The sequence below is a fragment of the Aotus nancymaae genome, unplaced genomic scaffold (genome assembly GCF_030222135.1).
Source record: "Aotus nancymaae isolate 86718 unplaced genomic scaffold, 86718_ANA_hifiasm-v0.15.2.pri h1tg000014l, whole genome shotgun sequence".
Taxonomy (NCBI): Eukaryota; Metazoa; Chordata; class Mammalia; order Primates; family Aotidae; genus Aotus; species Aotus nancymaae.
This window is the reverse complement of record NW_026988425.1, coordinates 108,350,925-108,364,880: the sequence shown is the minus strand read 5'-3', so window position 1 is coordinate 108,364,880 and position 13,956 is coordinate 108,350,925. Positions and strand designations below refer to the sequence as shown.

Sequence of the window (13,956 nt, the reverse complement as noted above, 5' to 3'; positions counted from 1 at the left end):
TGGGAAGATTCCAAGAAGGCATCCTTAGTTTCATAAAGTCTCCTAAGAGTCTGCAAGCAGACACTAGGAATCGTAGCTACTCAGAGCAGAGTCCTGGTAATCACTGCCATGATAACAAAGCAAGGCATTTTAGTGGAAAAGGACTTTGACTAAGAATATGAAGTCCTGGGTTTAAATTCCAGCTCTGCTTCTCTATAGCCAAAGCCATCAACATCTCCTGCCTAAACTCCTATAAACACTCTAATTCCTCCCCTTACTCTCTTTCCTTCCCCTCGTGCCCTCTGATAATTGCTTTTCCAAATGGCAGCCAGAATGGTCCTTTAAAAGCATGAATCAGTTTAACGGGTATAGAGTTTCAATTTTTCAAGATGAAAAGAGTTCTGGAGATGGGTGGGTAGTAGTGACGGTTGTACAACGATGTACTTAACCCTACCAAATTGTACACATAAAATGGTTACGACGGTGAATTTTGTTGCATTATTTTACTATAATTAACTTAAAATTTTTCAAAAATAAAAAAATGAAAAGCATAAATTGTATCAGGTCAGTCTCCTGCTCAATAGAAATAAAATTCTAATTTATTTTTCTGCCCTAGGAAGTTCTATGTGATCTGGCCCTATCTCTTTAATTCTTGTCTTCTGCTCTCTTCGTGCCTGCTCACAACTTGATGGAGGCCAGGTGAGGAGCCTCATGCCTGTAATCCCAGCACTTCGGGAGGCCAAGGCAGGTGGGTCATGAGGTCAGGAGTTAGAGGCCAGCCTAGCCAACATGGTGAAACCAGTCTCTACTAAAAACACAAAAATTAACCAGGCATGGTGCTGCGTGCCTACAATTCCAGCTACTCGGGAGGCTGAGAGGCAGGAGAATTGCTTGAACCCAGGAAGCAGTGGCTGCATTGAGCCAAGATTGCACTACCGCACTCCAGCCTGGGTAACAGAGCAAGATTCTGTCTCAAAACAAAACAAACAAACAAAAAAATTGATGGAAATAAAATTCAAACTCCTCATTATGATTCAAGGAGCTCTAAATGCCCCAGCACTGCCCATGACTCCAACCCGACCTCATGCCTTCCCCCGCACTCACAACGCTCTGCCATGTCTGTGTTTCTCAAGCTCACCCGCCTCCCACCCTACTCCCCCACCTGAGGGTCTTTGCATGTACTTTCTTCTTCTCTCCCTGGAACCCTCGTCTCCAGATCCCCATGGCACTGATTCTTTTATCATTCAGGTCTCAGGTGACACAGCAGCTCTTCAACCCCTGCCTGGCATAACCCCTCTCTCCCCTCTCTTTCCAGTGATTCTTTGAACATACGTGAGAAATTCTAAGGCTGAGAGCAGATGTGGTGTAGCTTCAATATAAAAACATCTTAAATGGAAATGGTTCAATACCTTCTGGATTATCACTGAGATCTTTCCTTCTGCCCGACCCTCCAAAAAGTCCTACTTGTCCCACTCGCTCTTCCCGGCTTCTCTTTCCGTCTATGCCTCATGGCCACCTCCTTCTGCTTCCCTGAACAGTTCACAAACCAAGTGTTTCTCTTAGAGTTTTCAAGATGCTCTCCTAGCCTCATTCAGATGTGGCTGCCTTCATGGAGCCTTCTCTGGTCAGCAAAATCACATAAGGCTTCCCCTGCGTGCTTACACCAAGTCTGCCATTACCCTCGCCTGCTGCCTACACTGTATTAGCCATATCCTACTTTTCCATATAGGATGCTAAGTTTCCTGAGGATGATAACACCTTCATCTGTGAACCCCCCATAAAACCCAGCCCCAATGTCCTCTAACACCTTCATCTGTGAACCCCCCCATAAAACCCAGACCCAACACCTTTCACAAAGAAGGAGCTCAGAAAACATTTACTGAATAAATAGTAAATGACCTCACACCAATCTGACCTTCAGGGTACCTAGCTCCTGATTCCAAGGTGGTAACATTCCATCTTCAGGATTCAGTCCCTCCTTCCATAGGTTCATAAGGCTGAGGTCTTTGGTCTTATCGGCCAGAGAGGAGCCTGGGGAATCAAGGCTTGGCCTAATGCACTTTCTGAGCAAATGGTGGCGACTGTGACTTTTAAAAGGCCGTATCACATCTTAGTCTAGTGGTTCTCAAAGTGAGGTATCCAGACTAGCAGCATCAGCATCACCTGAGAACTCGTTAGAAATGCAGAATCTTGGGAGTCACGGTGGCTCCGGCCAGTTGTCCTGGCGCTTGAGGAGGCGAGGCTATGCGTTCAAGGCCAACCTGGGCAATATGAGAACCTCTCATTCATTAAAAAAAAAAAAAAAAAAGAAAGAAAGAAATGCAGAATCTTGCGCCTCACCTCAGATCAACAGAATTAGAAACTCTGGGGTAGGATCTAGCAATCTGTAACAATTCCTCTAGGTAAGTGATGCATACTCAAGTTTGAAAAACACCTTTCAGGCCCCTCAAGCTATTGTAGCTCCAAAGAGTGGTCCTTTTCTCTGATTATCTTACATAGGTTTGTTCCTTCTGCAATTACCTATTTCTCCAAATTGATAACTACCTCCAGCTGTTTCAGGCATCCTTGTAGGAGTTCTTTTTTTTTTTAACCTTGCACTCAAATTGTCATCCTTCTTCGTCTTTCCTCATGCAAAGCTCCAATAAGATTATATTACATTACACAACACCCTGGCTGCACTGTGTGATCTCAGCCTTTGCACTTTTAGGGGATGTTTACAGAATCTGTGAAGAAATGTGAGACACAGGAAACCAAGAGGTAGGGTCACCAAGAGAGAGACAATGCCAGCAGTGACCTCAGTAGAAAGGCAAACAACAATCCTTTACAGTCAGTCTCATCCTCAATAGGTTTGTAAGCACATCATAAACACCAATAAAAACAATATAGGGGCCAGGTGCGGTGGCTCATGCCTGTAATCCCAGCACTTTGGGAGGCCAAGGCAGGCGGATCACCTGAGGTCAGGAGTTCAAGACCAGCCTGGCCAACATGGTGAAACCCCGTCTCTACTAAAAATACAAAAAAATAGCTGGGCATAGTGGTGGGCACCTGTAATCCCAGCTACTCAGGAGGCTGAGACAGGAGAATTGCTTGAACTCAGGAGGCGGAGGTTGCAGTGAGCTGAAGTCACGTCATTGCGTTCCAGCCTGGTCAAGAATAGCAAAACTCCATCTCTAAATAAATAAATAAATTAGGACAGTGTTTTTCCAAGTGTGATCCTGAACCAGTAGCATCAGCATCACTTAGGAAGTTGTCAGGAAAGCACATTCTCAGGCTCCACCAGAGCCCTGCTGAATCAGAAACTGAGAATGTGGTCCAACGGGCTCTGCTTTAGTGAGCCGTCCAGGTAACTCTGATGCATGCGCAACTTGGAGAGCTGCTGGTACAGTGGGCAAAAGCATAGGCTCTCAAGTGAGGCTACCAGATTCCAATCCTGGCTCCAGCATTTGTGAGCTTTGTGGACTTGGGAGAATCACTCAACAGTTATGTGCCTCGGTTTCTTCATCTGTAAAAATAAAGAAAATAATAGAGCCTATCTCAAAGCTTTTTAAAAGGTCAATATTGGAAAGTCTGCATAAATTGCTAAGACAGTGAAGGGATATATTAATAGTAAGAGTTCAAAGGAACTGTCTTCTTCTCTTCTTCTCTTCCTCCTCCTCTTCCTGCTGCTGCAGCTTCATTTTCATTGTCACCATCATCACTGGCATCAGCAGTGGCAGCAGCAGCAGAATTTGCAAATGGCAACTGAAATAACATCACCAAATCCAAGGCCCCTGAGTTGGCCATCCAGTGACTCCCCTGCCTTCTCTAGCAGAAGGGAGAGCTGAAACTCCAGCACACCTGCAAGGGCATCTGTGCTCACAGCATTCAGCTCAGGTCTGGGAGGCTACTCAACACTGGTTATGGCTGCCAGGGAAGAATAATGAGCCGTTTGGTTTCTAAGTCAGGACAGCCTGTCACTCACCCGCAAGGATCATGTTCCAAAAAACAGGAGAAGGTCAAACATCAGACTTTGCGCATAAACTTGATAACATTTCCTCTGGAAGAGCACACTTTTTTTTTTGAGACAGAGTCTCACTCTGTCACCCAGGCTAGTGTAATGGTACGATTTCAGCTCACTGCAACCTCCGCCTCCTGAGTTCAAGCAATTCTTCTGTCTCAGCCTCCCGAGCTGCTGGGATTACAGGCGCCTGCCACCACGCCTGGCTAATTTTTGTATTTTTAGTAGAGACAGCGTTTCGCCATGTTGGCCAGGCTGGTCTCAAACTCCTGACCTCAGGTAATCTGCCCGCCTCGGCCTCCCAAAGTGCTGGGATTACAGGCGTGAGCCACCATGCCCAGCCAAGAGCACACTATTTAAAAAAGACTAAAAGCAAAGGGAGTGGTGGTGGTGAGGAATTCAACCCCTTGAGGTTGACATCCATACATTCCACACACTCTTCCAGGCGACAGCCTTAGTGTGTCACGTCCTATTTACTCAGCACTGTCCCATAGGCCCCTCCTGAGCTACTTTTCTGTGTAATGCCAAGAGAGATTATAATATGAGCTAGAGAAACCTCACTACAAAGTGCAGATTCTGTGTCTACTCACATTCTGCTTCCATTCCCAGCAGTAATTAAAGGCTGGAAGTTTCTTGTTAATGTGCTTAATTGAGCAACTGAAGTCTTCATTGACTGCTGAGGCACCGTTTTAAAGACCTGCATACAGGCTCGCACCCCTCACGCTGGCTGCATTTGGTGTTTTCTCCACCATCTTTCTAGTGCAGACACGTACCTCGGTGATGACCATCTTCTTCCTTTATTACTCTTGTTTTTCTTGCCTTTGTTTGCTTGTTTTTTGTTTGGTTGGTTTTTTAGCACAGAACAGAGAAATAGCCAATAGCTCGGAGGGCAGAGGAATTTGGTAAAGCATGGGACCAGAGCGGGGGTCTGCTAAACACCAGCACTGCAGCAGGGCATTGCACAAGGACTGGGAGGGATGCGAGACTTGGGGAACCACAGGCTTACAAAGCATGGGGAAGCTTGGAAAAACTCAAAGCCCTGCTTCATCCTGAGAAAGAGAACGTAAAATACAGCTACTGAGTGACTGAAAAGCTTTGAAAGCTGTAATGATGGACAGAAACCCAGAGGTGTTAGCAGATAGGAGATTAGATACTGGTTTGCAGCACAGTATTTTGTTATTGTTTAGTGGGGAAAGGGGCCATTCTTGAAAGAGAAATGTCTACAGATACCCTGGATTGGAAAACAACACTCTCGTTGGCAGCTTCATTACCTCACGTGTACTCAGGTAGAGAAAAACTGGAGGGTGTCCAGAGAGGAGCACGGAGACTGATAGAGGGAGTCCAGAGGTGGCCCAATCCAGAGACAACAGGAACGTAACGCGTGTGCAGCATGGCTGCCTTCACCCCAGGAGAAGGCGGGTGAGCGGATGATGGATATTTGGAAAACTTTCATCACCAATAGAGAAGGCATATGTGGCCTCAAACTGTGGTATTTAAATTAGCTCTAATCAAGTGAAATTAAGGGATTTATTTAGGTTGAAATCCATGAATCCCTAGAATACATATTCCCGTGGGGTGCTGGTAAGTAGACACCCTTGAAGGCACCATCCCCTTTCACTGGGATGCTCTTACCCTGCAACCTGGCCTGACCAGCACGACCAGCTCCTCCAGTAACTCTGCTCTCTAAAAGAGACTTGAGCTCTCTAAAAGAACACCTGCTCCCTCTACCTAGGGCAGTCACTGCCTTACTTCGCTGATTTCACAGAGCAACATGACATTATCTTCCTCATGGGATTCTTTGCTTACTTAGTGTCTGACTCTCGTGCTGGGAGGTTTTCCCCATAGGATCAAGGGCCTTGTGTGTCCTATCCACCACTAGCTCCCACTGCTAATTATTCCAATAAGGGCTCACCCTCAAAAGCAGTTCAGTCATGGCAAGCACTCTTCTAAGCACATCCCATTTCTACAGTAACTTATTCAGTCCACACAACAACATAGGTTTTGTTATTTCTGCTTTTTTTTGAAGAAAAACCTCAAGGTAGGCCTAGAGAAGCTGGGGGACTTCTTCAAAGTTTCACAGCTCTAGGCCCTAGAGCTGGAATTTGAATGCAGTACTCTAGTTTTAGAGTCAACACTTTCAGCCACTATGCCACACTGCACGTCTGGTAGTGTGTGCTCAACAAATAATATACTAAGTATATATGAATCAATCAAAAGACTTTTTTGTTGTTGTTACTGTTTTGAGACAGGGTCTCACTCTGTCATCTAGGCTGGAGTGCAGTGGCGTGATCTCAGATCACTGCAACCTCCCCCTCCTGGGTTCAAGTGATTCTCCTGCCTCAGCCTCCTGAGTAGCTGGGATTACAGGCATGCGCCACCATGTCTGGCTAATTTTTGTATTTTTAGTAGAGAAGGGGTTTCACCATGTTGGCCAGGCTGGTCTCCAACTCCTGACCTCAGGTGATCACCCACCTCAGCCTCCCAAAGTGCTGGGATTACAGGGGTGAGCCACCGCACCTGACCTGGAATGAAGATTTAAATCCAGAACATCTGCCCATAGTAGGCAACAAGAAATAGACTGAGGAGTTCCCAGCTCTGTCTGGGATGATTCTTAAATGACAGCCTTCAGGAATCATCCAGCTGTCATTCAGCTGCTGAGTGTGCTGCTTGCCTGTGTGGTGTTGAAGAGGATCTCCATGCCCTGTGCTGCCAGGAAGGCCTCCCTGCCGGACTGGAGGGCAGCAATGTGCCTGAGGCAGAGCAGCAAGCCCCGTCGGATGTGCACGTAGGTGTTGGCTGTGTCATGGCCGTGCCAGTCCTGGTGCAGCCTGAGCAAGCTGGTGACATAGCCTCGGTTCACCGCTCTGCGGCTGTTCGACTCTGAAAACAAAGGGAAAAACAGTATCACTCACAGGCCCTCCATGGCCGCACCTCTTTGAGAATGTTCCAGTGTTTTTCCCACAAGATGTTTATTAATTATAAAGGGAATAATAACTTTTTAGTATAGAAAACTGGCAGGTGTCACTTTAAATCAAGTGATCAAAGTTAACATCCCCAGCAATGGGGCAGTCATCACGTGCGCCCTGATGCGATGCACTGAGAAAGATCAGCACCACTTCTATAGTGTTCCTGCCGAGAATGCATAACCCGAATTGCATCATGAAGAAAATCAGCAAAGCTGAAATGAAGGACATGCTAGATAATACCTGACCTACACTCCTTCAAAATGTCAAGGTCATGAAAGGCAAAACAAAACATGAGGCTAAAGGGAGCTAAAAAGACGTGACAGGTCAGTATGATACGTAATTATAATATACATCTTGGGCCAGAAAACAGTTTTTTCTTTTGCTATAAAAGGCATTATTGGACAACTGGTCAAATTTGAAGATCCGTAGACTGACTAATAGTCTTGTATCAATGTTTATTTTCAGATTTTGATAAACTGGGGTTATGTAAGAGAATACTTTTGTTTTTAGTAAATTCATCATTAGAGTGTATGAAAGTCTGTACCTTATTCTCAGGGGGAGAAAACGTAATAATAATAATAGTGTGAGAGGAGAGAGGGACACAAAGAGAGAGATTTCCACCAGATTTCCATTCCTCCTTTCTGAATCTCGGTGCACCTAGGAGGTTGTCACTTGGGTTGAGCTAACTTTTATGTTAGGTGAAGGAGAGGATACCGAGTGAGATGCTACATCTGAAAGGCTACCATGTCCAAGAGATGTGTTGGGTGTCCTTCCTAAAGAGAATGGAAGCCAGTTTATGGATAATCAAGACTCATAGATTTGTTCCATGTAGTTGTAGCCTCCACATCCATTTTTAGGCCTGCTTAAGTTGCTGGAAGCCCAGTCATACCCTGTCACCTCTGACCTACAGAAAACCTGCCCTCCCCACGTGACTGTTTGCCATATGGTCTCCTTGTCCCACATCCCAGCGACCCAAAACCCGACATTTCCCACCCCTGCCGGCCACAGCAAAACCCAATGGACAACACCAGGGTCATGTGAACAGGACCCATTCTTCATGGGTGTTTTCTTTAAACCACCCAATCCACAACCCCCTCAAGAAAGCCTGAGCGATAGCGCCGTGGACCTTAGGTAAGGCCCAGTCCCTCAAGAGGACCTCTCTCTGCCCAGACAGGTGAGCTCCCTGCCACCGCCAGGCTCCCCAGCGACTCCTCTTATTCTCCTGGCTCTGGAACGACAGAAATGCTTCTGTTATTTCATGGGTTTTGTTGTGCTGCCTCCTTGGAGTCTCACCTGACCCACACACCCCAACTAACTTTACCCACTATTGGTGGCTTACAGTCGCTCTCAAGAGAGACCCCAAGACCAAGTGAGAAAGAAATCACAGGCCGGGCATAGTGGCTCACACCTGTAACCCCAGCACTTTGCAAGGCTGAGGCAAGAGGATAACTTGAGGCCAGGAGTTTGGAGACAAGCCTGAGCAACAGAGATAAGCAAACCCCATCTCCACAAAAATACAAAGAAGCCAAACATGGTCGCTTGCACCTGTAGCCCCAGGTACTCGGGAGACTGAGGCAGGAGCATCACTTGGACCCAGGAGTTCGAGGTTGCCGTGGGCTATGATCCTGAGCAACAGAGTGAGACCCTATTGAACGAACAAACGAGAGAAAGGAAAAGAAAGAAAGAGAGAAAGAAAGAGAAAGAAAAAGAAAGAAAGAAAGAAAGAAAGAAAGAAAGAAAGAAAGAAAGAAAGAAAGAAAGAAAGAAAGAGAAAGAAAGAAAGGAAGGAAGGAAGGAAGGAAGAGGGGAGGGAGGGAGGGAAGGAAAAAAGAAAAGAAAAGAAAGAAGGAAGGAAGGAAGGAAAGAAAGAAGAAAGAAAGAGAAAAGAAGAAAGAGAGGGAAGGAGGGAGGGAAGGAAAGAAAAGAAATGAAAGAGAGAGAAAGAAAGAAAAGAAAGAAAGAAATTACACTAGGCTGAAGTCAGGAAAAGAATTTGTCACAGTTCAGGCTGTTCATCAAGAAGATAGACCGCACGTAGTAGTGAGCAATGGGCGCCAAAGATGTTCAGGTGCAGTTTGAAAGTCCACCCAGCGGAGGTGTAGTATGGGGCTTCCGCACATCTGACACAGAGTTGTAACAGAGTGCCTTTTCTACTCCTTGACTTCTCTTAGTCCAATATTCCCGGCTGGGATCTCCCATAAAACCCTATTTTACATACCTAAAATAGAGGCAGAAGAGTAGTCCAAGATACCTCTCTCAACAGTTACTATACACTACTTCTCAGGTTAAACTCCGTGGGCTACAGGGTCAGTGGACAAACACGTACCAGTTCAGATGTACCCAGCAGATGCCTGGTCCTCTCAACTCCTAGGGACTGGGTGCACTGCAGGGCTCTAACCGGCTGAGTCTCAGCCAGAATGCCCACATCTTGCAGCTCTGTTCTCTCACATCTCTCCATCATCTCAACCATTCACACTGGCTTACGAGACAGTGTGTACTTCTGGCTGTGTGTGAGGGAGAGCCCCAGAGGTATAATCACGCAAAATTTCACCTCAAAGTCAGATTTCTCCCTAAGATCACGTAAGTACATATGAGTGCAAAAAATAACATGGACATTTAATGCTTTATTCCAGAGGGGTTTTCTCATAATATTAATAAAACTCTCTTTTTTTTCTGCTTGTTTGTCAAATTCTAAATTGTCAGGCTTGACTAAACCCCACTGAGATTTTTGGCCCATTTGTGAAGCTCGTTTTATTTTTCTCTCTCTCTCTTTACAACATGGCCAAAACCGAGAGTGATGAGCTTTATTCGCCCGGTGATATGTTTGCGGAGGGTTTGAACTGCCTTTATTACCTCCTTTAATTAATTATTCTTTGGTACCAAAAATATTTGACTCCTTGGCAGACCTTGGCCACAGAGCACGAGAGTTCTTTATTGCCTAAAGGAGTTTGCAGCCTATTCAACATCTGATGTTTAAAAGAAAATTGAGAATTAAGTAGGAGGCATTAAAGGACAGTATCACCTGCTAAAAAGATGCCAGAATGACAGTTCACAGGGGCCCTGTGGTCTGCACAAGCTTAAAGACTTTTGTCTTTTATCTGTTTTAAGAGTATTAGATGATAATGGGTTATCCCAGTGACCTTCATCCATGACTTGTTTTCTGTGGGGAGAAAGATAATGGAAAAAAAAATCTTTAATTGTCTGGGAGAAAAATCCCTTATCAAATCCCAATGATTTTATTCATGATTTCCTGTTAATCCCCAACAAACTGTCATGTTTACTAACATTTAAAACAGCTAAACCTCCTTCCCCGGCGACCCTACACCCGTCAATCTTTCTCTGAGAATGGCTTGGGAAGTGGTGCAAAAGTCAATACGCATCTGAAATGCGACAGGAGGAGATTCATCAAACTGAGAAAGAGCAAATGTGGAGAAGAGCAAAGAATGAAATGAGGGTCACCGGGATGGGCAACTTCAAAGAGTTCTAGATGATCCGAGAGGAAAGCGCTGCTTTTCCGGGCCAGGGCAAACAGAGCGGAGATGATGTGAGTTTTTGAATACTGCTCTGGGTGGGCTCAGAGTTGAGAGGTGAGAGAGGGCTTCAAGTGCCCCTCTTTGGAACAGACCAGCTGTGCTATAATGTGTTTACATAAATGGCTTTCTCCTAAAATTTTCCTTGAGAAAAAAAAATTCCTGTTGCTTAATTTTTTAAAAGTGTCTAAGTAGATTAGTGTCTTTTATTTCATTTATTTATTTATTTATTTAAAGACGGAGTCTTGCTCTGTCGCCCAGGCTGGAGTGCAGTGGCATGATCTCGGCTCACTGCAACTTCTGCCTCCCAAGTTCAAGCTATTCTCCAGCCTAATTCTCCCAAGTAGCTGGGACTACAGGCACCTGCTACCACACCAGGCTAATTTTTTTGTATTTGTAGTGGAGATGGGTTTCACCATGTTGGCCAGGCTGGACTCAAACTCCTGACCTCAAGTGATCTACTTGCCTCGGCCTCCCAAAGTGCTGGAATTACAGGCGTGAACCACGATGCCCCACCTAGATAAGTGTCTTTTAAACCGGTTGAAGGATGGGAATGGAATGGACAGAGAGTTCTAAGGGTCTTCAACACTTCACCCCCTCCTCTACCCGACCCTAAAAGTTGTGCCCCTGCTTCCTGGCTCCCACATCAGGCCCTCACTGCCAGCCTCATGCTAAAGATCTTTTTTGGCCAGTTTTCCTTTGGCAAATCCATGAACAACAGGAGATTTATCTTTGTCCTCACCTCCCATTCACCCTCTATATTCCACTATTTCTACTTCTCTCTCCAGGTTCCATCCTCCCAGGGCCTGACTTGTAGCTAATTCTCAGTGTGAAACGGGATCTCGTGATAGCTTAATTTTCACCCTAAATATTTCTTAACTGAGGTTCATGTGTTTCTCTCTAGTGAAGACCCCACTGATGCAGATTTTTACACTAAAAACTGGAAAGGAATATGCCAAGGTAACAAGAATACTTAATGAGACTGGGGAGCAACTGATGATTCTATTTGCTTATTTCAACTTTTCTATGGTTTTATTCCTTATGCATTCTACAATAAACTTTGACGATCAGGAGGGGAAAAAAATATGTAGCCTTTTGGTGTTACAAACTAGCAACCCACAGACTATTAGCCACACAGTGTTGTCGAGGCGAACGAGCAGGACGAGCAATCCACAGGTTGACATAGTAATCAACTCATCTTTTTGTCTAACCCCAGCTCCTTCAGAAGTGAATTACCCGCCTAGCTCCTGAAGGCATTGGAGATCCCAACCATCTTTATAAAGATGTTTGTGGTCTAAACAGGAAACCTTCAAAATTCAAAACATTGAACTTCTCCTGAGCAATGCGGGACCTCATGGCAGGCTGGAGGGCAGAAATGGTTGGCATCCTGGATAATTATACCTGCAAGCAGCCCACTGCTCCTCTTATTTGGCAAAACCAAAGGAAGTTGTTCTCACTGCTCTTTACTTCCCTTATTTGGGAACTGTACCATCCTTTTTGGGAGTGGTGACGACCTTTCGCAGAGGAAACGTGGGAGCCTGCAGCAAAGTAATGTACTGGATGCTTTAACAGCCACAGCTCCAGAAATGAGACATACAGATGAGTGTAGACTTCTAAACTCATGTACCCTTCACTGCCTTGCTGGTCTGATCTGTGGGCAGACCCTTCAGCTTTCTGTGACTGTCTTTCTGAAATCCTTGCGTATGGCAAGAAACTCCACCACTTTCTAGCTATCGACTTTGAGCATATTACTTTACAGTTCTATCACTCAGTCTTTAGCTGAGAAATAAAACCAACAGTAATCTCTCCTTTGTGAGACTGTTGAGAAAACTAAACGAGATACTACATATAAAGTAGGTGGCTTGATGCCTGGCACCTAATAGGTACAATAACTGTTGCCTGTGGTAACTATCATCATGCTGATCAGCATCATCTATTTTTTTATTCCAATGGCTCTCTATTGCTATGGACAACTGTATTAGTCTGTTCTCATGCTGCTAATAAAGACATACCTGAAACTCGGTCATTTATAAAGGAAAGAGGTTCAATTGATTCACAGTTCCACTGTGAATTGTGAGGCTAGGGAGGTCTCACAATCATGGCAGAAGAGCAAGGGACATCTTACATGGTGGCAGGCGACAGACAGCTTGTGCAGGGAAATTCCCCTTTATAAGACCATCAGCTCTCATGAGACTTATTCACCATTGTGAGAACAGCATGGGAAAGACCCACTGTCATGTCACTGGGTCCCTCCCATGACATGTAGGAATTGAGAGAGCTACCATTCAAGATGAGATTTGTGTGGAGACACGGCCAAACCACAAACAGAAGCTTCAGGGTGCCCTAGTGACTAATTTTACTTTTAGCCCTAGCGTTCACTAGCTGTGTAACCTTGGTTAAGTTACTCAATGTTACGGTTTGAACATGTCCCCTCCAAAATTCAGATGCTGTCAATGTGACAGTATTAAGAGGTGGGGCCTTGAAGACCTGATTAGGCCAGGCAGCCTCCTCCCTTGTAAATGAGACTAAGGGCCTCATAAAAGACGCTTCACACAGTGTCCTGCTAGTTTGCCCTTTCACCTTCTGCTATGTGAGGACGCAGAAAGAAGGCCCCTGCCAGATGCCAAAGCCTTGATCTGGGACTTCCCAGCCTCCAGAACTGTGGGAAAATAAATTTCTGTTCTTTATCAGTTACCTAGTTTCAGGGATTTTGTTATAGAAACACAAAATGGACTATGAAGGGCACTTAGCCATTCTGAGCTGAGTTTCCATCGTCTGCAAATATTAAAGCAATATTAAAAAGATAAAAATAATTGAAGCATTCTTACAAGTCCATTATAAGAAATGAAAACGTAACTCAGCACCTGACATAAAGTACGTAATCAATAAATGCTCGTTCCTTTCTCTACAAAGATGGTATCCAAATTTCACATACCTTTCACCAGTGAGCATAGCCAAAGGAAAAGTTTCAAAATAAGTCAAATTTATAACCATTTTCTTCAATCCCCATGGAATGTAATTGACTTCTCACCCCAAAATGGCCACCAGTCCCACACTGCTGCCTCTTCTGAGACACCCCCATCATACAATGAAACGCTCCCCTTTACACATGCTGAGGTTCACACCCCATTTTATCCTAGATGCCATTAAAGGCCATGTCCATGATATAAACCTTAAAATTTCCCTCTCTGACAAAATGTACATGTATTGAGTCTCATGACTCTAAAGTCTTTTTAGAAGATTAGTTAATTCTCTAAGATCCACATGACTGATAACAGTTTAATATGCCACCTTTACATTTGTTAAGACACATATGAGAAAGAGTAAATACGAGGACTCGAGGCCCCCATCATTTCTGAGAAGAGAAATTACCTCCAGCCATACAGCGTACCGTGACGTATTCTATCTAAAAAATTTTGCCCAGAAAGAATAGCTCTACTGTTTCAGAGCCTTCCTGAAAACCCATCCATCTGAACTACTGACA

The 13,956-nt window shown here is 44.8% G+C and overlaps 1 protein-coding gene across 4 annotated transcripts in view; it reads right to left on the bottom strand.

Annotated features, from left to right (window-relative positions):
* The window catches only part of AGBL1 (AGBL carboxypeptidase 1), a 786,993-nt gene that overhangs the window by 623,927 nt on the left and 149,110 nt on the right, over nt 1-13,956 (bottom strand). For all 4 annotated transcript variants that reach the window (XM_012438697.2, XM_064376229.1, XM_064376228.1 and 1 more), the window contains exon 7: nt 6,648-6,856. In XM_012438697.2, coding sequence (XP_012294120.2) covers nt 6,648-6,856 — 209 coding nt within the window. The remainder of the gene's footprint in view (nt 1-6,647; nt 6,857-13,956) is intronic.